The following is a 25,857-nucleotide window of genomic DNA, read 5'->3' as shown; positions in this document are numbered from 1 at the left end:
GTCATGTTCATCCACATAAACGGCTAAATGATTCAAACATGTATAATAATATCTCTCCATCATTCTATTAGAACTAGCTGATCTTTATTATTACGAGGATTAGATACATCTCTAAAAAAAAAAAAAAAAACTGATCCATAGAACCAGCGATATAGACTACTCAGGGCTTAGAACAGTTACAACTATATACTTTACCGGTGTGATCAAGTTTACAGAGCCTAACATTAATTAACAACGCATAATTTTGCTCTAAAATTACTAAAGATTTACTTGCACCACTGACATTTATTACTTCTTTCTTTCAGTCTTGATTTTGGTTGTAGACTTTTCTTCACTGACTAGAAAATTCATATGTTGACAAAACAATTCACACTTTTTAAGATTTAGTTAAAATACCTTTCCATCAACTAATTCCGTAAATTTCTTAGTTTATCATAAGGATAATTGAAGATATTCCAATGTGTAGTTATATCATCTAAGTATGACAATCCATAATAGCTCATACAAAACATATTACATCTGTAACGCACATGATAGCACAACAAAGTACCACAATCCATTTTCTGCTGTGAACGCTGTTTTTCTTCATTTGCTTTGTCGACTTGCAATTGCATTTTTCCACTATTTAAATTCAACTCCTTTTGACTAGAATAAAACATTCAAATTATAATCGGTCTGAAGCAGTGGTAGGAATCCTTCTTTGGGAATTTATTTACTTTGTGGTAATCCACATACATCCTTGAAATTTATTTTTATTTCGAGGCTTCTATTTCTTCCAAACCCTCAGCCAGTTGTGAAACAAAGAATACTCTGCCCAACTAAAATATTGCAAAAGAACCTCCAGTATCATTCTCATATGGTATTTTATTTATCCAGTCTAAGTAATGAGATCCACTGGAGAAATTATCTCCGTATTCAATCAAATGTTCATGTAAACAGTGGCCTGTGCATATACACAATTAGATTATTTAACGTTGTAATTGATCGGTTGTAAAACTTACGCAGGATTAGTGATACAACTCTTCTAAATAAGAATGCGAAATTTCGTAATATTAACATTTCACATCAGCATTCTTACATCTTGTTTCTTAGATAATTAATCCTGATTTGGTTTGATTTTTTTTTTAAGTAGAAGTACTACTTGTACAATTTCACATCTTGTAATTGACGTGAACTAATGATCAAAGCAAGTTACCTACATAAGTCAGAGCTAAACGTATATACTTATCAATGGTTACAACTAATTAAGTATAATATTCAAACTATTCCTTATAATGATTACAAAGCATTGTTTTGTCAGTTTGGTACCCTTTATTCAACAGTTTATTGTGCTCTTGGTCCTAATGATGACATCTTTATTCTTCAGATTCATGAGAGACTTTCCAGCCAATAATCCATCAGGTCTAGCTTGAGTGTTTGTTCTTACCAAGTCTCAGTTAATACATGTACATTTCTTCCTAATATGCTGTGGTACAAGTATTTTACTTCGTTATAATATAATATATTTCCTTCCTGTTGTCGCTAAAAGTTCGACCTCTTGTGTTGTAATTATAATGCACAGGGATTTCCTGGTCAAAGACTATAAAACTGCCTGAAGCGAGTCCACCACCACATGTTTGTTTGTTCATGAAGTCGACTCGCAATATGCATTTTGTCAATATCAGTTATCCATACCCATGTTCTATAACCACCGTTGTTTGACCTAATCTGGTCATGAAAGCTGGTTATAGAACCAGTATTAAAGTACATGTTGTCAGACTTTCAATCAACATATTCCTATTTCTTTTAGTAGTGAACTACTTATTTCAGTATTCTAATCCTCAGGATACAGCCTCCTTAGTTTATTATAAGTTTTTGATGTGATATCCATAATTTCCTTTGTAATACTTTTTTATTTCTTACTTGTTTTAGTCCAAGAGCGTCATTTGAGGTAGCGATAGTAATGGCTGCTCTTTATAATCAGGCCCTATTAACGTATATACACAAACTATTATACACCGTAGAGCTTCCAGCTAAACTGGGAGGAGAAGGTACACGAAGTCATCCGTCTTTACCTCCAAGACATTTGTGAAATGACGCACGGGCTTTACTTTGTAGGTTCCTGACATCATGTCCTTTTAACTCCATTTATTCACACTGTATACATGATGTTATAGATAATTATAAGTAAAGTTTATAATAAATAGTAATAAAATAAAAGCCAGTTGTGTCCCAGTAATTGATGGTTCAGAATTACATAAAGCTCCGCTCTATATGGACAGATGTGTTGCGATGTGACTCGATAACAGAAGGGAGAAGAGCCTGTGCATTGGTCGGTGCTTATCGCATTTATTGTTTAAATCAACCAATCAGTTAAGTTTCCTTGTTAGTTCTCATACACAATAAATAGTGTTCAAGAAAATATATCTGTAAGTCGTAATTCAGGTACAAACCTTTTTTATAATATATCTGTACTTCAGTTGAAATATCTGAATAGCACAGGTTTTCTAGCTGCTGTATCTGCATAAATGATTACAGCAAAGTATATACGATTATTTTAATGCGACATGAAAAACACCATATATGTTCCACTTGATGATTCTCAGAACATCTCCTCATTCTTCTATTTACTGATAAAATAGAATAGAAACTGGATCAAACAGCTGCTTTTTATTACAACAGTGCCATAAATCTTAATCCGGTTTAACTTATCTACCAAAAATTTCTCCAAGGCTACGACTCGTCTTGTACCAACTGACTTTGAAAAACACGTCTCTTAATCTTGAAGACAGACGATCACACACACAACCATATTACACTCGCCCGTGTTGGGAATTTTCTTTTCAGTACGAGCTTTCATGTTAGTTTACCGCTAATTGGAATGAATGAACTCAGCAAAATCTCATGTATCAAAACGACAACGATTCCCTGGTCACTTATAAAAGATGTTTCCCTAACTGATGAAATATGCTCGTATAATATCGAACCCTGTAAAGTACGTTCAATACACAGAAAGATCCATTAAATTATGATTTCTTATATACATTTTCATTGGTTCTCTAGCACAAGTTAATTATACGTTGGTGCGTGTATACATATATATATAATACGTACGAAACTGGTACTTACAAATGTGAAGCAAGTTGAACAGCTTGTTGTTCATCACTTCTGTTATTCACCTTGAAAATTGTTTTAAAAGTTTATCAGATATTACTCCAATGGAATCTTTCCATAATTATCTTTTAGTTGCTCAGTTGGTCAATGTTTTCAACTGTCTGTTGAAGGTTAGAAAGTAGTGAAAGTGTGGTGTAGCTGGAATAGTCCAAGAAAATCCTCCAACTTGGACTTTTTTTAAGGAAGGGTGCTCACTTTCGGTCTCTTAGTTGATAATAAAACAACATAACATTTATAAATGAAAATACTTATTTGTTAAAGTTATCATATATTCAAACTATAAGACGTTTCTTCATTTGTTTCTTATTGTTTCAGTTATTTACTAATTTTACCTCAATATATTCATTTTATGTTATTATATAAAATATAGTTTAGCTATATAGATACGCAACATATATCATATGGAAAAAGAAACATAATTCTTATGTTATTTTTTCAGCGCAAAGCTGCACATTCAGCTAGCTGTATTATGTCCACTTCAGGGAATCGAACCCTGGAGCTTAGCAATGTGACAGTGTAAATCTACCGCTGTTCCTCTGGGATGGTGGAGAAGAAATAATAAGAAATAGATATAGAATAAGTATGTGGCTTATCAAGCTAATTCTTGTGATATAACATGATACGAAAAGTGTGTTTAAAATAATTACTCTCAAAGAGAATCTGTGTTTTTGACATGAAGTTTCCAGAATTTTTATTCCTCTAGATAACATTTGGCGATTATATATGGAATAAAAACTAAAGATAATTTACATAAAATAAATCAAAGTTAACTCAGCTCTACTGTATAGTTGTAGCAATGTGTTAAAGAAGCAGGCCTAGCCTATGCACAAGGTCGCTGAGACAACCGCCTCAGATCCTGTACCTCTTTGACCGAGTCGACTCTATACTTTAGTATCCAAAGTCGTGAACCCAATCCTGAACACGTTCTTCAGTCCTTCAGGTGGGTTAAGGCGTGCGACTGGTAATCTGAGGGTCGCGGGTTCGCATCCCCGTCGCGCCAAACATGCTCACCCTTTCAGCCTTGGGGGCGTTATAATGTGACGGTAAATCCCACTACTCGTTGGTAAAAGAGTAGCCCAAGAGTTGGCGGTGGTGGGTGGTGATGACTAGCTGTCTTCTTTTGTTTGGCTGTTTCGTGAATTTCAGTGAATGTTTTTATTGCATATGTATGTGTTCTAAGTTGTTGTTTTGTGATTGTTTCTTTAGACGTTGGTATGGGCAACAGAAGTCTTTTTTGCGTTTTTGTCTGTTTCCTGATTTTGTACGTTCGTCTTTTGTGTTTATGTTATTTATTGTGTTTGTTATACATGTTTTGATGTTCTTATATAATTGGTATCCCTTATAGTTTGCCGTGGATTACTGATGGCATTTACAGCAGTGCAATTGTGTGTTAACTCTGGGACAGGCTGTGTTTCTGTGTTCTCCCCCACACACCACATAGCTTGTGAAAGCTTTGTATGTGGCCGTCACACGTCGGTATCTTTGGAAGTTGTAACATTGGGTTACAACTACCACTGGTGTTTTTGAGGGTTCTACTGTGTATTTTTTACACCAGAATACGAATGATAAGATTTTATATAACCCTCTGAGTATCTTGTGTTTCGTGTACGTGTACTTTTATTAACTTGGGGAGGTTCTATATTCTATTTGAAAAGATTTGTTCTACTTTTATATCACCATTACTCAGGTCACACGTAAGTTTGTTTCGTGCACCAAAGAAAGAGCGCTCACAGCTGAAAGATTAAAATAAACTTGTAAATATCTTCCGTGTGTGATATGATCTGCACTAATAACAAAAATAAAATAAAATAAATTTATTTTTAATTATTTTAAAGTAGTTCATATTTGACGTAAGTGTTCAGCTATCTAAATATGGTGTTCCTAGGATATATATATTTTTGTAAAAATTACAGCCACCTTCTACTTCCTCTTAACTGCGTGCACATCTTGCATTCATTGTTATTTTATTGATATCGTTGTTATAACATTTCTGTACTTCTCCTATGGCGCAATTAACTCTAATGTGTACATTCTCTTCAACTTCTTTGGTAGTGTATTTTATGAAGCTCATTTTTGTTCACAATTCTTTTGTATATCTTATGTTCTTAATATTCAAGATTGTATGTTCTTAATATCCCAGATTGTATGTTCTTAATATCCCAGATTGTATGTTCTTAATATCCCAGATTGTATGTTCTTAATATGACAGATTTTATGTTCTTAATATCCTAGATTGTATGTTTTTAATATCCCAGATTGTATGTTTTTAATATCCCAGATTGTATGTTCTTAATATCCCATAATTCGTTCTTCTTAGTCTATTTTCAATTTTCTTTTCACGCTATTCTAGTTCTTTCCACTGTTTTAACGTTTCCAAGAATACGTGTTGTCAATACGATGTCCAATTTCGATACTATTTTATTTTAACCAAAATAATTTCACTCCTGACATAAATGTTTTAATGCTTTCTATTGTTTGGTTGTTCCTCTTTTGGATTATTTGATAAAAACAAAACGATAAAAAAGCTAGTCCATCTAATGATAAGAAAAACGTTTTATTTCTGTAACTACAAGACCTAGTATTACAGATTGTAGAAGTTCCAAGATATATATATATATCTACTATTACCACTGCTATCCTGTAGAAGTGAAATTCATTTCAACAAACGCAAATTATTTTATTTCACTCCAATTTCTTTCAAACCTAAACTGCTCAAATATTTACTCATGTTATTAATTTAGAAAATAATATAATCTTTTATATAACAAGAATTGGCTACGTAACGAAAGAAAATCGTGAATAATAATAAAAATCCAGTAAATATTTAAAGACTGTGAAATAACAAATTTTAATGCAGCTATGAATTAAATTACTTCTAACAGAGGAAATGGAAGCAGAGTTATGTGAGAACTGTAAGAACATAAAATGTAATACTGTTTATAAAAAGATAAACTTGCTTTAAACATGCAAATTTACCCTTTAAGGGAGGCAAAAGTAAACCATTTCCCAAATAAATAGTTCACATTTGTGATGGGCATAATAAATGCAGTGAATATGCGTTTTCAAATTTTATCAAGAAAAAATTATGCTGATATGTGTTTTAAATCTTGTTCCGTTCAGTAAAATCATTGCATTTATTTATATATCGGTTAAAATAAGGGGACAAAAAACAAAGGCAACATTTACATAGATAAATAAATTACATAAATTTTAGTTCATAAAAGACATCCAATTAAACTTTTTTCCTCCCAGGTATGCTCAATGATATTAATAAGTGTGACTGTTTTTTTAGTTTGCTTCATATTTTTATAGCAAAGCTACACATTAGCTATTTGTGCAAAACGATATCTAATTTTGAAGTGGTAGATTAGAGGGAAGACCATACCCACTGCAAACTCTTGAGATACAATTGTCTGAACGAATAATGGGATTTGACCATCATTGTTATAAAACATCAAACCCTGTAATCACAGTTTGGACACATGAATAATCATACTACATCCGAAATTATTATCTGAAGAAATTGACGAAATTTTGATACCTCGATAAAATTATGATTTCATGCAATCATGAGAGAAAAATGGACACAGGAACAGCAGTATATTGTATCTGCTTAATATAATTTATATTTACCTTCGAATAATTTATGCTATATTTGTTATATGAATAAAATTCTACAGATAACTGTGACCAAAAGTATTAAAACCTGAAATAGATATTAGAATGGTGTTATTCTTTAATCCTCTCAAAGGAACTCCAATGCAGCCTATAGATCTGAGGGTTTCAGGCTCATGATGTCATGCTGTCAAACTCTCTTTGCACTTTAAGCTGTAGGTTCATTATAAGACTGAGAGTCAAGACCTCTATTAAGTTAAAACAATAACTGCTTCAGGTTATCAAAGATGAGAAATAAATTAAGCTGAAGGAAATAGAAATTAGATTAAACTCCAATCGATCAAGACAAAATAACAACTTTGAACTAATTAATATATCAAAGTAGAATCACTTAATGAAAAGAGAGTGATAAATATTTCCAATATGCGGAAAGTTGCACAGACCATGGAATGGCCGAAAAATAGTCATTACCAATACAAAGTGTGGTAACTGGTAAAGCGCAAGAATCTTATGCTTCTCTCTCTATAGAAAATTGCACCAAATATGATAAAGTTAAAGCAGCTTTTCTCAAAGTATACAAATTAGTATCGGAGACTTTTTGCCAAAAGGTTTTGAGATTACTGTAAGCAAGATAGCCAAACTTATATACAATTCGCCCCAAAAAGAGATTTATTTTGAACCATAGTGTAATTCTAAGCATATTGACAGAAGTTTCGATAAACTAGGAAAATTATGTATAATTAAGGAGTTTAAACACTTTACAAATGATGACCTCAAAACTTACACTACATGAAGCTATGATTACACTTTAACATATAAAATCATTTTCCTTGAAAAGAAATTCTGCTATCTGAGCAAAAACATGTATCTGATCAGTTCAATAAAAATCAAGGTTTCTCTGAAACATCCTGCTTCTCTAGTCCGAAATCTTATTACAGATGGGATAAAACTTCGTCATAGCCCCCTTATTGACACAGCAGTATGTCTGTGAACTTATAACATTAAAAGACGGGTTTCAATACCTGTTGTGGGCAGAGCACAAATAGCCCATTGCGTAGCTTTGTGCTTGATTAAAAAAAAAAAACTTCATTAAAATCATCGAAGTCTGTCTGCCATTTTTGTAAAGAACCTGGTCATTGTTGGAATTTGGAAAAGAAAAGGCGACAACACCCAGTGTGTTCGTGTCTACAAATGGACATAGTTTCACCAGATCACTCGATGTTGTTGATTTGGCCACAGATAAAAAGGGTGATGTAGTTAAAGAGGAATGTAGACCTTTTATGTTTGTTGGTTCTGTGTCGTTTACAAAAGACTCTACTAATCCCATACCCATATATATTCTACGTGATATTGAAGTTACTCAATCATTTTTGTTAAAAGTATACTGCCTTTAAGTTCGATTTCTTCCACTGGTTTGTTATTGTTCAGGATACTGAGGGTGGCTTTGTTAACGTTTCTTTTCATCACATTTGTTTAACATCATACCTAGCTTCGGGACCAGTTGTGGTTGGAGTAGGACGTACTCTGCAATTTAAGGTTTTTTACGTGTTATAATTTATTTTGGACGAGTCTCCAATGTATTATGTTATGTATATTAACATATTACTAATTCAAATAACTGGAAATTTTAATTTATAAGTTAATTAAATGTTAATAAGTATTAAATTTATGTGTATGTGTGTATTTTCGTATAGCAAAGCCACATCAAGCTACCTGCTGAGTCCACCGAGGAAAATCGAGATCCTGATTTTAGCGTTGCAAATCCGTAAACTTACCGCTGTGCTAGCGGGAAAAATTTATGATATTTGTCAACAAAACTAATACACACAACTTTCTTTTTTTTAACACAAATATATTTTAATATACAAACAAAAAAACAATACAAATTATTGATAACGGTTATTATTAATAGTTATTAAAATGATAATTTCTATACGAGAATTTTACAAAATTAAAAACAATACTGAGTCTTACATCCAGTCTGAAACTGAATTTTTTACAGACGTTCACGGAAAGCAAATTAATTCGTTGTTTATACACTTGTGCATTTCTTTTATGGCTGGCTAAGCTTGAAACACCTGTAAGTTTCACTTGCACAATATCTAAAATCCTCGTAGAAGTACCAACGTCCAAAGTTAAACGGTTTGTTATGTTCGAAATATGTAAACGTTCCTGGTCAAATTCTGTATCTTCCGAGTAATAGGCGTTAATCACAGTTATAGCTTCCAAGACCTATAGCACACTGACTGTAGCTGACCAATTATAATGATAATCAATCTTCTTCTGTTTCTCGGATAGCCGCATAGAAACGACTCGCGCGAGTTTCTAGAAGTTTCAACAATGTTTAAAAAGCGTTATTTTCATAAAACAAATATTGTTGACACTTACTCTCAATGACCTTCTACAAGCTTCGAGAATAGGCAGGACTTGCGCAATACGCAGATAAGAATATACCTCACATGCAAAAAAGAAAACTATACTGAAACAAGCGTAGGTATTAAAATAAAGTATAGCAGTAAATCTTACACAGAGTATATCATTATTGTTGGGAAACGATTAAGCCAAAAACAAATAATAGACATGTATTCAGAGGATGATATTATAGATTTGTCTTAGACATTTTTGGACCCCATGAGGAGCTTGTGAATAAATATTTTACTGGAAATTCATTGGTGAGTGGCAATAGTGAACATGATGGATATGATTCAGCTGGTGAAGTTCCGTTTGCTAGAAACAAATTGATCAATGAGGAAAAAAAATGATCCACAGATCTTTTCACTATTTAAATATGTACTCCCAAAAGATGAACTGGAGAGTGTTCCAAACGGTTACTTTTCCAAAACAAAGTCCACGAAATGTGCCAGCTTCAGAGGACTTGCCTGAAGTTTATGAAATCGTTGTTCCAAAAGCATGTTATTCTGAAATATTGAAAGTTACCCATGAACTACCCATGGGAGGTCATTTAGGTATCAACATGACATGTGACAAAATTATAAGATTTTCGAGGGGGGGCAAAAATTAAGTAACATGCTTTTCAGTTTTGTAAGTTTTGTGATACTTGTCAATTGGTCGCAAAACCTAACCAGAAAATTCCCGTTGCTCCTTTGAAACTATCCCAGCTTTAGAAGAACCCTTCAGTTTTATAATTATTGACTTTGTTGAGCCTGCTCCAAAAACTCAAACAGGGAACCACTATTTTTTTACTATCATGGGCGCATCCATTCAATTTCCTGAAGCTATCCCCTTAAGAAACGTTTCAGCAAAAACAATTTCTCGGGGTTCAATTAATTTCGTTACTTTTGTTGGCTTGCCGAAAGAATTCAGTCTGATCAGTTATCAACTTGTAAGTTGTTTTGCGTTAAATTCAAGAATTTAAAAACAAAGAATATTTTGTCTTGTTTGTGAGTTGGCGACTAGTGAAGTGATCACTTCATTATTACTTTTTTATACCTTAATATTTTCAAGTCAAAATTATACCCTGTTGATTCAATTCGTTTGAGAGATTTCGTTTAATATATTTATTGTTAACTTTTCAAGATTTTATCTAAACAAGTACTGAAGACTCTTTGATAGATTGTCCATTCTACAAAGTTTCATCAAGTACTGGAGATCTTGTTGGTAAAACTGATGTAGCTCGTGATGTAAATTCTTGCAACTTATCAACCATCACATAATTGTAAATTACAATTACATGTCATTTTGTTCCTTACCTTTATTTTACTATCAATACTAAAAATGTTTAATTCATAATGTTTAACTTAAATCGATGATAAATACATAATAAGAAAATATGAGCGTGGCTAATAATGTGAGTTTCCTTTTTGGTGTAACCAATAACACTTAGCAAGATCATATTTGTATATTTATTGTTAGATTTTAAGTGTACCTTATTTCATATCTATTTTGCCAATGTTAATATACATTATTCTTAAGTACACGTAAAATTTAAGGGGAAAAGTAGGATATCATTTATGATGTCATTTGTAAGAATAATCAAGTACCAACTCTAAAAAACTCGTGAAAATCTATAAAAAAATATAAAAAACAAGCTTACAAACTACTTTTGCACGATTCGCCCCAGCAACACCCAAACTCTAAGAATTACTTTACGATGCATCGTATTATGTATTCCAGATCCATTCGTGACTGCTAAAACATTCAAAAGTGAAGGCTCACAATCGTAAATTGAATTTGGACTTTTTGGCTCAGAAAGATTAAAACAGTCTGGTTTCCGCGTGACCATACGACAAGTGTGTCGTCTTTCCTACATATCTTAAACTTTTCCGTGTTTTTAAGTTACTTTTTTATGAAACCCTTTCCTTTGATTATTCCACGTGCATCTGGAATTTTTCCAAGAATGGTGGTGATCCCACTGGTAGATCATTAATTATTTTCTTCCCATCGTTGTTCTATCGAAACAACGACATTTTATACATAGTCAATCAATAAAGATGATGGTCAAATTTAATCTGTTTACAAAGGAATCTTTATCTGAAGGTGTTTTTACATAGAGACAATGGCAAAACTTATGAAGTAATAATTTATAGTGACATACTTGAAACTTTTGATATAATTTCTTTTTCAGAACTTTTGTGCAAAAACCATTCCTATATAAGAGAAACTGGATAATCACTCCACCTACGACGTAGAAAGCAATGATGTCCAGCCTCTATAAATGGTAAACTTAATGCTATTTCTAAGCAAGGCCTTGAACGAAAATGAGTTACACGTTATTACTGTGGTAAAAAACTGTAGACTGTAACAGTAATTTCTGTCTCTGGAAAATAAAAGATGCAATTCATAAAAAGAAAGCAAATAGTGGACAAAAATGTGCATTAAAGAGATATTAAACAGCAGACAGTAGTTTTATTTAAGATGGACTTATAAAGAATATATTACAAAAAAGGCAAGAAATCTTACTCTATGACACTTGTATTCTTAATTTTTAGAAAATATTTGCAGTGAAAAAAATTATATTACATCATTTGACAGATGAATATTAGATATATTATCATTATAACTCATATATTTTTCATTACCTCCAGTTTAAAGTAAATCGTTGTTTAATATATGATGTATATTTTATTTTGACCTTTACTAAGTTTCCTCCTATAAATGCAGCGCTATAACGTGGCGATCAATCCCACTATTCCTTGACAAAAGAGTGGCCCAAGAGTTGGCAGTGGGTGGTGATGACTAACTGCCTTGCGTCTAGTATTACACTGCTAAATTAGAAATGGTTAGTGCAGTTAGCCCTAGTGTAGCTTTCCACAAAATTCTGAGAAAAAAAACAAACCTATAAATGCGTTAACTTCCCCAATGGCACCTCTAGAAACCAGATTTCGATACCCTTGGTGGGCAGAGCACAGATAACCCATTATGTAGCTTTGTGTTTAATCCCAAAAACAAACAAACAAACCCGTTAGAAGAGAATATCCAGTGTAGATTAACTTTTTGTTTACACTTTTATGTTTCATAGCACTACGTGACGTGCGCATCACGTTTTCAGCTGTTAGTAACTTTGTATAGAGTTCATATGTACCAGTGATTGTGTTCGTTTGGCCTAAAAGTTCGCAATTAAAATAAGTAATAAATATCGCATTAAATGCAATTGTTATTGTTTTTTTATTTCTCTTAATTTATTCAATGAGAATTCAAAAGCTGATGCGTGATTTTTATCAACAATTTTAGAAATTTTTAGTTTCTAATATTTTTTCAGTTTCCATTATCAACATCAACAGCATACAAGACTATGCACATGATAAAGAACATAAAGCACTTTGAAAGGTTTATCATGTTCCCTACCTAACTGTCTCTTAAAGGATAAACTAGTACAAATCTTATTTGTATAACAAGACTTAGTAATTGGACTCGAATATCATCGATGAGAGCCACTTAACAAGATATGCTTTAGTGTTCGATATAGTATCGACGGAACGAAATTGCATGGGATGGGTGAGAACGTATACAGAGCATACACAAAATTATTGAGTTTTTCGATCCAAATATCCTTTTTGTACGCACTTCAACCATTCACCGTTTTATAAATTTTTTTTTTTCTCCTTCTCGGCCATTTCCATTATGTGTATAATAATAGCAATAAAAATATGGAAAGAACGTAATTGATTGAAAGTTTTGAATCGAAAGAGCAGAATCAAAGAGCAAATTTTTTCCTGATTATTAGTTATATCCGTCCGAAGCATTATTCTCTGTAGAAATAAGTAGTTCCCAGTTATATTGATGTAAATATACGCAAAGGCTGGTCTTAACAAGGCCACCATTTTTCTGCTTAGTCAACGAAACGTGATAAAGAGGAGATATAGCATGCTTACTTAAGAAACACGAAAAACATTATTAAAAAACTCCAGTCCTGAACTAGAAGCAACAAAAGCTTTGATTGTCCAGATTTCGTTTGGGCTTAAAATGACCAACTCCGAGTGGAATTATTTGAGCATTATTGGAAATTCTAAAAAAAATAAAAAATGTTTTATAATGCATAAAAAGTTTGATCCGAAAGTTATCAAAAATATTTTTATTCACTTTCTTACGTTTATACGGTCTAAATCTATGAAAAATCAAACACAGTAGTATTATCAATGCACTTTTTAAAGCAGCATAGCAATATACTGACAAAAAGCACACATTTTCTATCAGACTTAGATTTGTTTATATTATAAACTATAAAAGTCAAAAACTGAAGTTCAACGTATACTTAAATATACCTTTATATGTGCGAATCATTCAGACCTTTTTTTTTAAGATTCAGACTGAGCACAGCATAGATTGAACTGGAAATTGTAATAATTCAATCGTTATATTCTGCCTTTCGCTAATCGCTACATTAAATTGACTGTGTTGTGATAGAGAACGCTAAATTGTTTGAGTTAAGTATGACTTAAAATAACTTAGGCTTTGTCCCGTTGTTGTTGTTTTTCTGTTTCCTTTTTAGAACTCTTACTTAAATCCAAAGTTAGAATATTCTAACTTTAAACAGTTAATACTTCGCCCTAAAATTTAAAAGCTAAATTTTGGTTATTCAGAGTTCAAATTTTTGAAAAAGCTAGGTAAAGTCTACCTTGTATAAGGCTGATTTCAAACCTTTTTCATTTGCGAAACTCTAACCATTTACCTTGATTTGTGAGACACTCCAACCGCAACAGGCGATTTTTTTTTTTAATGTTCTTATTTATTCTTAGACTGGTGAAACTCTCGCGACACCCGTGGCAACTTGCCGCGAAAAACAATATAGAGACTATACGTTGATTGGTATTAATCACATAATAATTGGATTTTACATCACGAATATTTAAAAAAAATTCAACTAGTTAAACTTGACGATCTATATTTTGACATTTGAGACGCATTCCGTCCAATATTGTCTAGGCCTGAAATTCTAAAATACTTATTGTGAATAATAGACTTAGTTTTTAATCGTCATATTATTTTAGTTTATTTTAAAAATTTGGAATCTGTATTTCACTATATTTTTTAATCAAAATTACTCGAATTTTATATTTCTGGGATCCATGCTTATTTCTCTTGTAGTTAAAATTAGGCCTAAAGTAGCAAAAGAAGACCTAGTAGTACATTTGTATTGTTGTAAGCTCGTCATTACAATATCGTTAAGAATCAAGTAACTTTACGTAGTATTTAGAGATAAGGGCATGTTTTTTGTTTGTTCTTTTTTATAAATACGAGTTATCAGTAAGTAATTCAATTCAATTTCAGAAAAGTTACTCGGTGAGAATTATCGCGACTCCTCAGTTCGTCGGTTAAAAATAGTGTGTTTTGCATTTGTAAGTCAGGCATAGGAACTATTAGTCTCGGGATTTCTGATGAAATGTTTGTAAACTTATGTCAAAGAAATTGTAAGTTGCGATAATAATTATTATTAATAAAAATCAAATTATTAATATAATAAATATCAATAATAATAATATTGCATTGTAAGTGGGCCCGGCATGGCCAAGCGTGTTAAGGCGTTCGACTCGTAATTCGAGGGTCGGGGGTTCAAATCCCCGTCGCACGAAACATGCTCGCCTTTTCAGCCGTGGAGGCATTATAATACGACGGTCAATCCCACTATTCGTTGGCAAAAGAGTAGCCCAAGAGTTGGCAGTGGGTGGTGATGACTAGCTGCTTTCCCTCTAGTCTTACAGTGCTAAATTAGGGACGGCTAGCGCAGATAGCCCTCGAGTAGCTTTGCGCGAAATTCAAAACAAACAAACAAACAAGCATTGTAAGTTCGCACACATACCGCTCTACCACTGGGAGGCTGTTACGGAAGAAATAAGCTAATACGTTATCATTATATAGACTAGACTGTGGTATTATGTTAAAACAAATTATCCACGAGGTCTCGCTCAACGAAAGAATATGTAATAACATTATGTTAGGTTTTCTGAACAATAACTTAACAAAACTGAGTTTTAGCTTGCTGAATTTCCTTTGTCGTTTAAGAAGTGAAGAGTACAAAGCGACTTAAATCAAATAGAATTTGAGCATTATTACTAAAGGAACCTTCCAGATATTATTGGAGAAAGGAAAGCCAATACAAAACAGGTGCCAAACATTTTAAACTTTTATTAAAATTACGTTATTTATATCGGATACTTTGTGTTAAAGATAAATAAATTAATTAAAAATAATAAGTGTATACAATAGTGACAAAGTAAGAGTGATGCCGACCGACTACCTTCCTGTGGTTAGTGGTTCGGAAAGCGTTATGCTACACGATCTTAGCACAAATATACAAATAACAAATATTCTGGACTAGACTCCATAATAGCCGATACTAAATTTCTCTGCTGTATAAGTCAATAAATCAATTAAATTTCCTTATTAATTATCATACACAGTATATACTGCTCAAGAAAGTATAAATGTAAATCATGTTTCAGGTGACAAGTTGTGATTATTAGGATATAAACTTGTATTTACAGCATATAAAAATATCTGTACTTTGATTTCAATACTTCGATAGCATAGATACACTTCTAAGTGTGGAAAATTGAATACAGAAAGTATATACAATTATATAAATGGCATGTTATTGACGCGACATGAAAAACACCATGTGTTCCACTTTATAATCCTCAGGACATCTCATTCTTGTGTTTTCTGATAAAGTAGAATAAAAATTGGAACCAACAGCTGCTTTTTATCACAACAGTTCCATAAATCTTAACCTGGTTTAACTGGATCTATCAACATTTTCTTCAGGGCTATCATTCGTCTTATACCAAACTGACTTCGAAAAACACGTTTCTTAATCTCGAAGAAACCGTATACGGCCTATTGCGCTCTCTCATATTTGGATTTTTCTTCCTTTGTGCAAGATATCATGTTAGTTTATCACTAATTAAAGTGAATGCACTAGGCATAGTCTCATGTATCGAAACAAAAACATTACGATAACGATTCCAGAATACGCAAAACGGGTGTTTTCCTAACTAAGGAAATATGCTCATATAAGGTCAACCCTCTTCAAACGTGGAATCCATATGGAACTCGGTCCTCTAATGAGCTCAAATATAAATATATAAATTCGAATTTTTATATACATTTCCACCGTTTCTTTACCGCAAGTTAATCATACGTTGGTGTGATATATATACACACCTTAAATATATATTTAAGATGAGTAGAGCCACTGAAACCCTGTTGCACTAAAACTCCATCACAATAACATAAAAGTTATTTTATACGAAAATAGAGAATTTTGGTTATATACATACTTATATGTATGAATTCATTGCACAAAATTATACAGTTTCAAAAGCTATTAAACCAAATATGCTGTCAATCATGAATATTGTCTGTCAAACTGCTAATAATCTATAACTGTTATTCTTACATGGAATTATTCAATTAAAGTGTGATTGTATGGACGCTAAAATGTCAAATTATTAAATTACATCACCTGTTGTTGTTGTTTTTTTTTGTAGCATTTCATTAAAATAAACACTCCTTTACAAACATTAGGTGTACAGATGACACATCACATTTTGATATGTGAATGATAATGTAATTAATTACTAATAACTTGGCATGGCCAAGTGGGTTAAGGCGTTCTACTCGTAATCCGAGGGTCGCGGGCTCGAATCCCCGTCATACGAAACATACTCGCCATTTCAGTCATGGGGGCATTATAAAGTGACGTTCAATCTCACTATTCATTGGTAAAAGAGTAGCCCAAGAGTTGGCGGTGGGTGGTAATGACCAGCTGCCTACCCTATAGTCTTACACAACTAAAGTAGGGACGGCTAGCGCAGATAGCCCTTGATTAGCTTTGCGCGTAATTAAAACTAATTTTGTTTTGCAGTCGGTATGGACGTTTTTGTATGTTTTTTGCCACTGCATATATGGATAGCAACTTTTCATATCATTTTTCATCAATCATGAATTTACATACATTCTATCCAGGGAAGAGGTATTCCTGGTAGTTTTCTTATACAGGATCGTTAAAAAAAATATGAAATGAGAGGGAAGTTTTTAATTTCGGTTGTATGAAATACTATGACTTTCGTCTTTTACTTTTGTTTCTTTGTTTGTAGTCATGCAAAAAGTTACACAATGGGCTATCTGTTTTCTAACCACTACGGGTATCGAAACTCGGTTTCTAGCGCTGTAAGTCCGCAGATATTTTGCCATGACATTGGAGGACACTCCTAATTTTGCTATTGACCTTTTTTATCATAGGTTTCCTTTTCTTTCCTTTTTTGAAATGAGCTACAATATGGCAATTTTTTTTATTTCGCTTATTATTAGCTTATAGTAATAAATGATAAATTCGTAAAAATAACTGAAGGTATGGCGAGAAATGGTTTACCTGAATTGACTAGGCAAGTGTGTTTTGAAACATAGAATTATCAAAATGTAATTGGAATTTCTAGTTCGGTATATTTACTTCAGAGTAAAGCCCTATTGGACTATTTGTTGTGTCCGTAACAGATAATCGAACGCCAGCTTTTAGCGTTGTAAGTCAATAAAAGCATTACTGTCCTACCGATGACATGTAGTTTGGAAATTAGATATATTTATTAAATGATAGTCGAAAGCCTTAACCACCAATCCATGTCGGGCCTAATGTTAGAGAGCTAGTAAAGTGTAACTAATGTACCAAAACCGCAGTAACGATATTGTTAAAAAAGAACAGTATAATCACTGTTTTGGAAAAAGAAAACTGTTACAAAAACTATCACAAAAAGTCGATTCTGGTATTGCTGAAAAAAATATTATTCACTGACTTGGAAATCGAGAAAAATGCTGGTAAAGTGAAAAGTTTCTCTGATGTTGTTATTATTCTTGACTTGATAATACCCCAGGGAAATTTAATCATATATCGAAACCATGATAACAATATTCACACTTCTTTTCTATGTGGTTTTTCAATAACTTGCCTCAAGACAAACATTAAATTGAACTATTTTATTAAATAAACGTTTAGTTTTCAATAATGAATATTAAAATTTGTATTCAAAACTATAAAAAAGAAAAACATATGAAAGGCATTTAGTGACTTAGAGTTCGTCATTTAGTGTTGTGCTATTCTTAAGAATGTATGATTGCTATGAGGGTATCAATGCCAACTTTAAAAATACGAGTTTTACTTATTAACTCAACAGTTTGTAAGAGTAACATCATATTTCCACCACCGGATGAACCCTATTTCTTCAGAAACATCTCTTATCATAATGCATTTTACCATTCCAATATTGTAATTTGTACATTAGTTTTATTATGCAACATTTTTTCTAGTTGTTTAAGATGCTAATAAATTATTCAAGCTAACGAAATGTTTTGATTTATGCTTTGTTTCCTTTAGACGTGAAAATTATTCTATTGTGTTTTTACAAAAAGATGGAGGTTATTATTCTAACGGTAAATTGTCCATGCTGCTCTATGCTATTATTGTTGAAATGTCTGATCATGGTCTCACAACATGGTCTTCACTTGCGCTATCTATAGTAGACCGAGAATGAACAAAGTTGGTGGTTTATTCTGATCAGAATTATTGAGCTATGTGCTAAAGAGGACGTGATGACAACTTTGGTACAGCACATCAAAAGATTCAATTACCAGGTTTTAATCTGTAAATAAGCACACATTCCAGAGCCAGATATTCCTAAGCCATGTACAGCACATGGCTGGAAACTGGTAGACCTTCTTGAAGCATTATAGTATGAAGGAGAGTAACTTCCTCAACAACTGACTGACACTGCCAAGACAGTCGAAGTAAATGATGAATTTGATAATGAAGACGCTCCACCAAGAAAAAGTATCTTGAATGGTAATGGATCAAATAGTGATATAGAATAAAGAATATACATCTTTATGTGATCTAAGATTAACGAGGGCATAGATTTGGTTAAGATGGAAAAAACATCTAAAAATTAAGAGGGATTCAACACCCTCCTATATAGATCCTCATCACAATTGTTGGTCATTTCATTTGCATGAGTTGCACATATATTATGTGAAACTGTTAAGGTAATCGAACGCGGACTTATGTGCCTCTTGGTTTTGAGTTGTAAGTCTTGTTTATGTAAAGTGCTTCATAAACATGATGACAATACACACCACAAGTATTGTAAACTGAATTCCGTATAAACCCTGTATAGTGACAGACTGCAAATGTATGTTATTTAAATAAGCCCTGAAATTAACTACATCAAAAAGTGTCTTGAACATTTTAATAAATGTTTTGATAGTTACAGTTCTTATTTTATGTTTTTGCTGAATGGGTGGAGTTAATCTTGTTTGAAGAGTATAAAATACTCATATGTAACAGTTGACAATATATGTTGATCATTATCAGACCAAGAGTAGCAGAGCCAATTTTTACATCCTATTCATATGTCTGAACGTGGTATAGAGCACCACAGAATAAGAAAAGAAAAATGTTTGCGTGCAAAGATGAAATATAGTGCACAAGGAAAATGGTTCAAATGGAGATAAAATAAAAAATGTAGGACCACATTAATGTCCCAGTCTAGAAAGGCAGGATGCCTGGAAGAGTGACGTATCTGGAAGGAATGTATGAGGATAGTAAGAAAAGGGAAAGTAAAACCCTATGGTATTGGGAAAAAATTAAAGGTGTGGGATAAGGCCACTTGATATCTGGAAAGTGAGGAGGTCAAAGAGCTAGGTGAGAAATTCTACAACATTAGCCAGTGGGAAATTTCCTCGTAGTAGACCAACTGTGGAATACCTTCAACATGCGTTGGTACACCTCCAAGGAATATAACAGTTGGAACTAGCTAACAAGGAAGTAACTCACCTTGTGAAATCAGATTGTCTTACCAAGGACCAGACAAAAGTCAGACGTGAAGACACAGGACGTAAAGTTTGAGGTGTAGGACGTGTTTAAAGTTGACAAAGAAAGGAAGGAAAAATGAAAGAGGAAAAGGGGAGCAGTTATTGTAATCTTGGAAACCAAGGCTGAGCTGGTCAATAAGGAGCAATCAGGATGACTCAATAAGGAGTGTAATGAACAAGATAAATTATGAAGTAATCAGATAAGTGGATACACATAAAGATACTTGTGCAGTCACTCTTGGGTAAAAGCATCTATTACCAGATTCTGTGTATGAGGTACAAATAACCATAAAAGATATATCTTGGTGTTGAGGCTTATAGCAAAGGTACCCACATGGGAAAACCCCCACCAATGTAAAAAATCCTAATATAAAACTAGAAGTTTAAGAACATTGATGTGTAAAATACTTTGGCCCACAGATCCATGGCCCAAAGTTTTCTGGAAATAGACCAATGCCCCAATATCTCTTAATGAATGTATCCATGTAGATCAGGATGTAAGGAAGGATGTGGCACACTTCCCAATAGATAGTCGTTGTCCAGCTACCAATGTAACTCATCTCACAGGGAAAAGGGAGTGGAAAGAGGATCCAGTGCAAGGTTCTATTGTTTGTAAGGTGCTCACTGAAGGGATCTCATATGGGCATAACCGAGGGGAATCAGTGATGTCATAGAAGATCACATTCCAAAAAGTGATAGAACCTCTTTAAGTAGTGATTGAGCCAAGGGGACATAATGAACCAAAAGTTTCACTGTACAAAGTCATAAAGGAAAATGCTTGACTGGTGTTTGTGTCGTAAAAGACCCCCAAATGGACAAGATGGTGAGTGGGTCTGAGGAAGGATTTCTCCAAATTAATCAACCCAACCCACTCAAACAACCACATAAAGTAGTTGCTGAGTACAATTGGCCAATTCCTGTTTGTAATAAAGCCAGTTGTCCATGTTGTAATAAAATCACAAAATACATAAGGTGCCAAGGAAAGTTCAAAGGGAAAGGCCCAAAATTGGTAAACCACCTTAAGATGGACAAATCAAAGGCAATATGGAGACTGTGGTGATATCACTATATGTATGTAAGCATTGGATACATCAGTCTTTTTATCATCCATAACCTTAAAGAAAATGCCCATCTATGGGTAAAAACTAAAAAAACTTCATGGTGAACTTGGATGGTGACACGAAGCAGATGAAGCAAAATAAATCGATTACTGGGTGCAAATTGCCATTTCTTTAGGACAACGAAAAAACAGGAGTAAAATCCCCTGGAAGAATTGGGAACAAGATCGAATGTACACAGCAAGGGCAATTCCTGAACTACCCTGACAGACGTTTGTTGTTTATGGGATCTGGAGGAAGAGGGAAGGAAATATGGAAATGTGAAACCATAGGTGGAGAAAAACTGGACAACGCATTCTTCTGACAGAATATGAAGCACCCATGGTCACTAACATCCTTCTATAGTCACCAGTACTGTTGCTGATGAGTGATGCACTGTTAAGGAAGGTGAAGAAAAGAATTACCTCAAGTAGAATCAATAGGTAAAAGCTGGGAACGTGAAGGATATGAAACAGGAATTGGAGGCATATAAGGCTCTGACTGAGACAAATGGGCAATAATATTCTTAAAGGTGGATTGTTGATGGACTAATGTCGTGTGAGACTTGATAGTTTCCAGGAACATATCAGAGATGTAATGTCTCAGAAATGGGGCTCATGCATAAATTCCTGAGATGTGCTAAGGATAAATGGAACTGAGTCAATATGGCATCATGACCAATAAAGTCCCAATAATAAAGGAACGATATATGTAATGCCAAAGCCAAAGACGATATATGAAAAAAGTGGAAGAGAAAAGAGCAAGGGTATCAGCAGGAAACCCTTTAGGATTTCTGTGGAAAGCTTCAATATTAGGTATTTGGAAGAAGAATACCATAAGATGTTGATAAGGGTAAGACGCAGGCAAGAATATTGGGCATGGATAAGATTGACATTTGATTTGGGAGGGAGCTGACCCCAAAAAGGTAGCAAGGAACCTAACAACTGCTGATCTAAAAATGGATAGTTCACATGATAGCAAGAAAGACCAAGCTGATCAGAAGTCTTCATGGCATTATAATATCTTCACTTAATTGCAAATATCAGGGGGAGGACAGAAAGGGTTAGAAAGTTTATTAATACAATAAGGAAGGATGAGATGAATAAGAAATAGGTGAAAGAGATAAAACATCCCAAATCTGAGACACAAAATTCATAATGACTGAATTAGCCATAAGAGACTCCTCAAGTTGGAAATGAGAAGGAACAGCAAACTCTGGAGGTAGAAAAAGACAATCAACGTCCTTGTCAGCTTGCATAGGCCCAGTCGACTCAGGAGAAGCCTAGGCAATGTCTCCAAGTAATATTCAACCTCTTAATGTATAAAAGCAGATATTTCCACCATCAGGTTGTTCACACTTGAGGCCTGAGAAAAAAAAACTGAAAGCAAATTAAATAAAAAACTAACCAATTTGTCAAACAAGAAACATTAAGCACACAAAGGAGCATGTTCAAACTCAAAACCACCAAACAAGAAGTGATAGTTCAGTACAGGAGGGTAAAGGAAATCACAAGCATATCAGGCTTCTATTGATGAGGATGCAACAAGTGATGATTTGCATAAGAGATATGTTGGAATCTTGCAATTCCAATAGGGAGAAGCAGAAGGCTTGTAGCATGCATAAAGAAAAAGGTTACATACAGAGGTTAGCATTGGATGGAATAGATAATCTTACAATTAAAGGTATCATATATGAATTGTACACTGATAAGTGTTCAACATAAAAATTAAAAAATGTTGATCAGTTTATCAACTGAAGTCTAAACCAAATGACAAAAAGAGAACTTTATGGTATTTAAGATACAATTATGATTTCCAAAGTGAAAAGAATCTTTATATGCATGTTTAAATTGTACAAAATATACAAGTTATTTTGAAAAAATGGAGGGCATGTTGCTCGTTTATTTTATGAATTTATCGCCAACATATTACAGACACCTACTGTACATGAATCATTAATCCCAACACACCCATATACTTACTTTGATATATACTATTCAAAAACTAAGTCATCTGACACCTGTAATCAAGTACTACTTACATAAGGCTTTCTAGAGAAAAATAATAAATAAATGCCAACTAAAAATTTTAAAATTATAGAAATCATATCTTTAAAATGACACCAACAAATGTATAATGAATTACATACTTTTGGTGGTTTTTTTATATCATGGATCATATATACACTCATTTATAATTTTCAATTAAGATACATGTTACGTAAAAAAATTAATAATTTCTTCTTCCTCCTCTTGGCGTGCTTTTGCAACAGCTTCTTTTTTATTTCCACGACTTTGGGGTGGTGCAGATCGTGGCATCAGTTTACGAACAGCCTGAAGAGAAGAAAATGAAATAGTTAATATATAACTGATGCTGGAGAAAATATACATTTCTGACAAAAATGCTTTGTCATTCAGATAATATAAGCCATGTCACCTAGCTAATAAATTTTAATAAATGTTCCAAATGATACAAAACACCTAGTAAAACCATATCAATCAACTAATTCTGAGATAAAATGTATCTTTCAAGCCACCATAAGAGACTGTGTTCATGGTCATTCATTTATGAGACAAATATTGAAAATTTAAAATAGGAATTGTAAAATAATGTTCATTTTCTAAATTTGTATGTTCAATAAACCAATTCAATATGAAATTAGCACTTACATTTTAATTATTTTAACTACTAAATTTTTTTCATGATGATCAATACTATTTTTTTAATAACCATACATTTAGTGTTAGCTTTAATATCATTTTCATTCAATAGCACACCTAAATCTGTTTCTTTGTGTTATCAATGTATGTAATTAAAAATCATATACAAGGTGTTTGGAAAGTCACTGTGCACTTATATATTTATTAACAGACATGTTTCAATATAGAATACAGGAGGTAAATATGAATGACAATTATAAACAATGTTGAAAGTGACCCCCGTTGGCATCAATACAGGCTTGGATCCTTCTTATTTTGTTCCTAAACACCGTAATCAGTTTCTGGCTTGAAATAAATTGAATAAAATATGACCACAAAACTGCATACTGACTTTCCGAACACCCTGTACTAATGACAGGATCATAATTGAACCATTTTCAACCTAATATTAGATTCAAATATTTTATTTATCTGTTTGAGAAATGTTTAAAACACTTTAAGCTTTATGGGGTATTTTATTACAGCAATATTACACAAATATATTTGACATCTGTCAACACTTTTCACGGTATTAGTTTTCATAATGACACTTAATGGTGAGTATTTTTTTCTTGAGAGTCTGTATACACCTAACTCTGAATTCTAATATAAATTTTAATTATGTAAACCATAATTCTTAACCAACCATAGAAATCATTGCACATGAATTATGGGTAAAAGTATGATTTGGAGCATGATTTAGGTAACCTGCCATCTCAGTAGTTTTTCAGAAAAGGTTTACATTTTTTACTTGAAAGTAATCAAGCTTTTTATAAATTAGTATTTGTTCATCTTTTCAGGAATACTTTATATACATATCTTAAATACAAGTACACTGTTTAACTTGAATGTTCGTTATTTCCTAAAAATTTCAAAATGATGTAAGGTACATCTGTAACTATTGTTTTGTATATAACACTCTATCCTCTGTTTATTGTTCTGGTATATAAAACATAATATAATGCACTCTATTCATTTTCTGGACACAACAGCAATGCACATGGCTATTATTTTAGTTCTTAAAACCTCAACAATAATGATTTTAAGATATATACCTATGTCAGTGTTAAAATAAATGGTATATAAATAATGGATTAAACGAGGTTTTTAAACCTTTATTGCACAATGTAATGTACATGTAACAATTGTGTATATAAATGATTTTACTTCCAGGTAACAGCATAAATAAGGACCTAGCATGGCTTGATGGTTAGGATGCTCGACTTACAAAATGAGGGTCACAAGTTTGAATCCCTGTTGCTGGACATGCTTACATGTCAACTTGGCCAGATACCCAGGTGTAAATACTCTCAGCTTTCAAAATATATAATGGCTATGTTAACCACAAATTAGTTGGAATTAAAGTCACAATGGGAAAATAACAGCTTAAATAAATCATCGAATTATTTTTCTTGGGTTTTTCAACTAAACAGCACTACTTCTAACATGATATACACATTTATAACTTAATGAAATACACCTCACACAAACATACAGAGCTATTTATGTAACAAAATTCAAAGAACACATTCTCAATCATATTTTTATAATATTAATACAATATTTTAGTAAAGAGTTATGGACAAATTTCTACAAACTTTTGTTCATGTAACAGTTTTTTAAATTACTAATCCAGATATTTCTGGACTACCAATAAATGTTTATACAAAAATAACACTATGTAACACAAATAGTGTTCATGGATAGAATGTGTTATTTCTTTATTGCTTATGTTGTAAAAGTACAGAAAATGGCCATTATTTCGTTCAAAATTTGCTTTTGTGACCTGGATAATGAAATTTAGAAATTAACCTATTTTCTATGTAACAAAGGGCAAATTTGCACATTTTCATTTACATTAGGTCTGAATAAAACAACATATGAATCAAGATTTACATGTATTTATACTAAAGTTATACAAAAATGAACAAAAACATTTAGAAGTGAGTAGTTTTTCAAGATTTCCAACTGTA

At 32.8% G+C, this 25,857-nt stretch overlaps 1 protein-coding gene across 1 annotated transcript in view; it reads right to left on the bottom strand.

The window, feature by feature from the left end:
* Positions 1-23,051: 23,051 nt before the first annotated feature.
* Positions 23,052-25,857, bottom strand: part of LOC143238856 (cilia- and flagella-associated protein 100-like) — a 44,779-nt gene continuing 41,973 nt past the window's right edge. The window contains exon 16 of the mRNA XM_076479439.1: positions 23,052-23,518. Coding sequence (XP_076335554.1) covers positions 23,402-23,518 — 117 coding nt within the window. The 3' untranslated portion in view covers positions 23,052-23,401. The remainder of the gene's footprint in view (positions 23,519-25,857) is intronic.

Source organism: Tachypleus tridentatus, chromosome 13 (genome assembly GCF_004210375.1).
Source record: "Tachypleus tridentatus isolate NWPU-2018 chromosome 13, ASM421037v1, whole genome shotgun sequence".
NCBI lineage: Eukaryota > Metazoa > Arthropoda > Merostomata > Xiphosura > Limulidae > Tachypleus > Tachypleus tridentatus.
The sequence above is the reverse complement of the archived record's forward strand: the minus strand, read 5'-3'. Positions and strand labels throughout refer to the sequence as shown.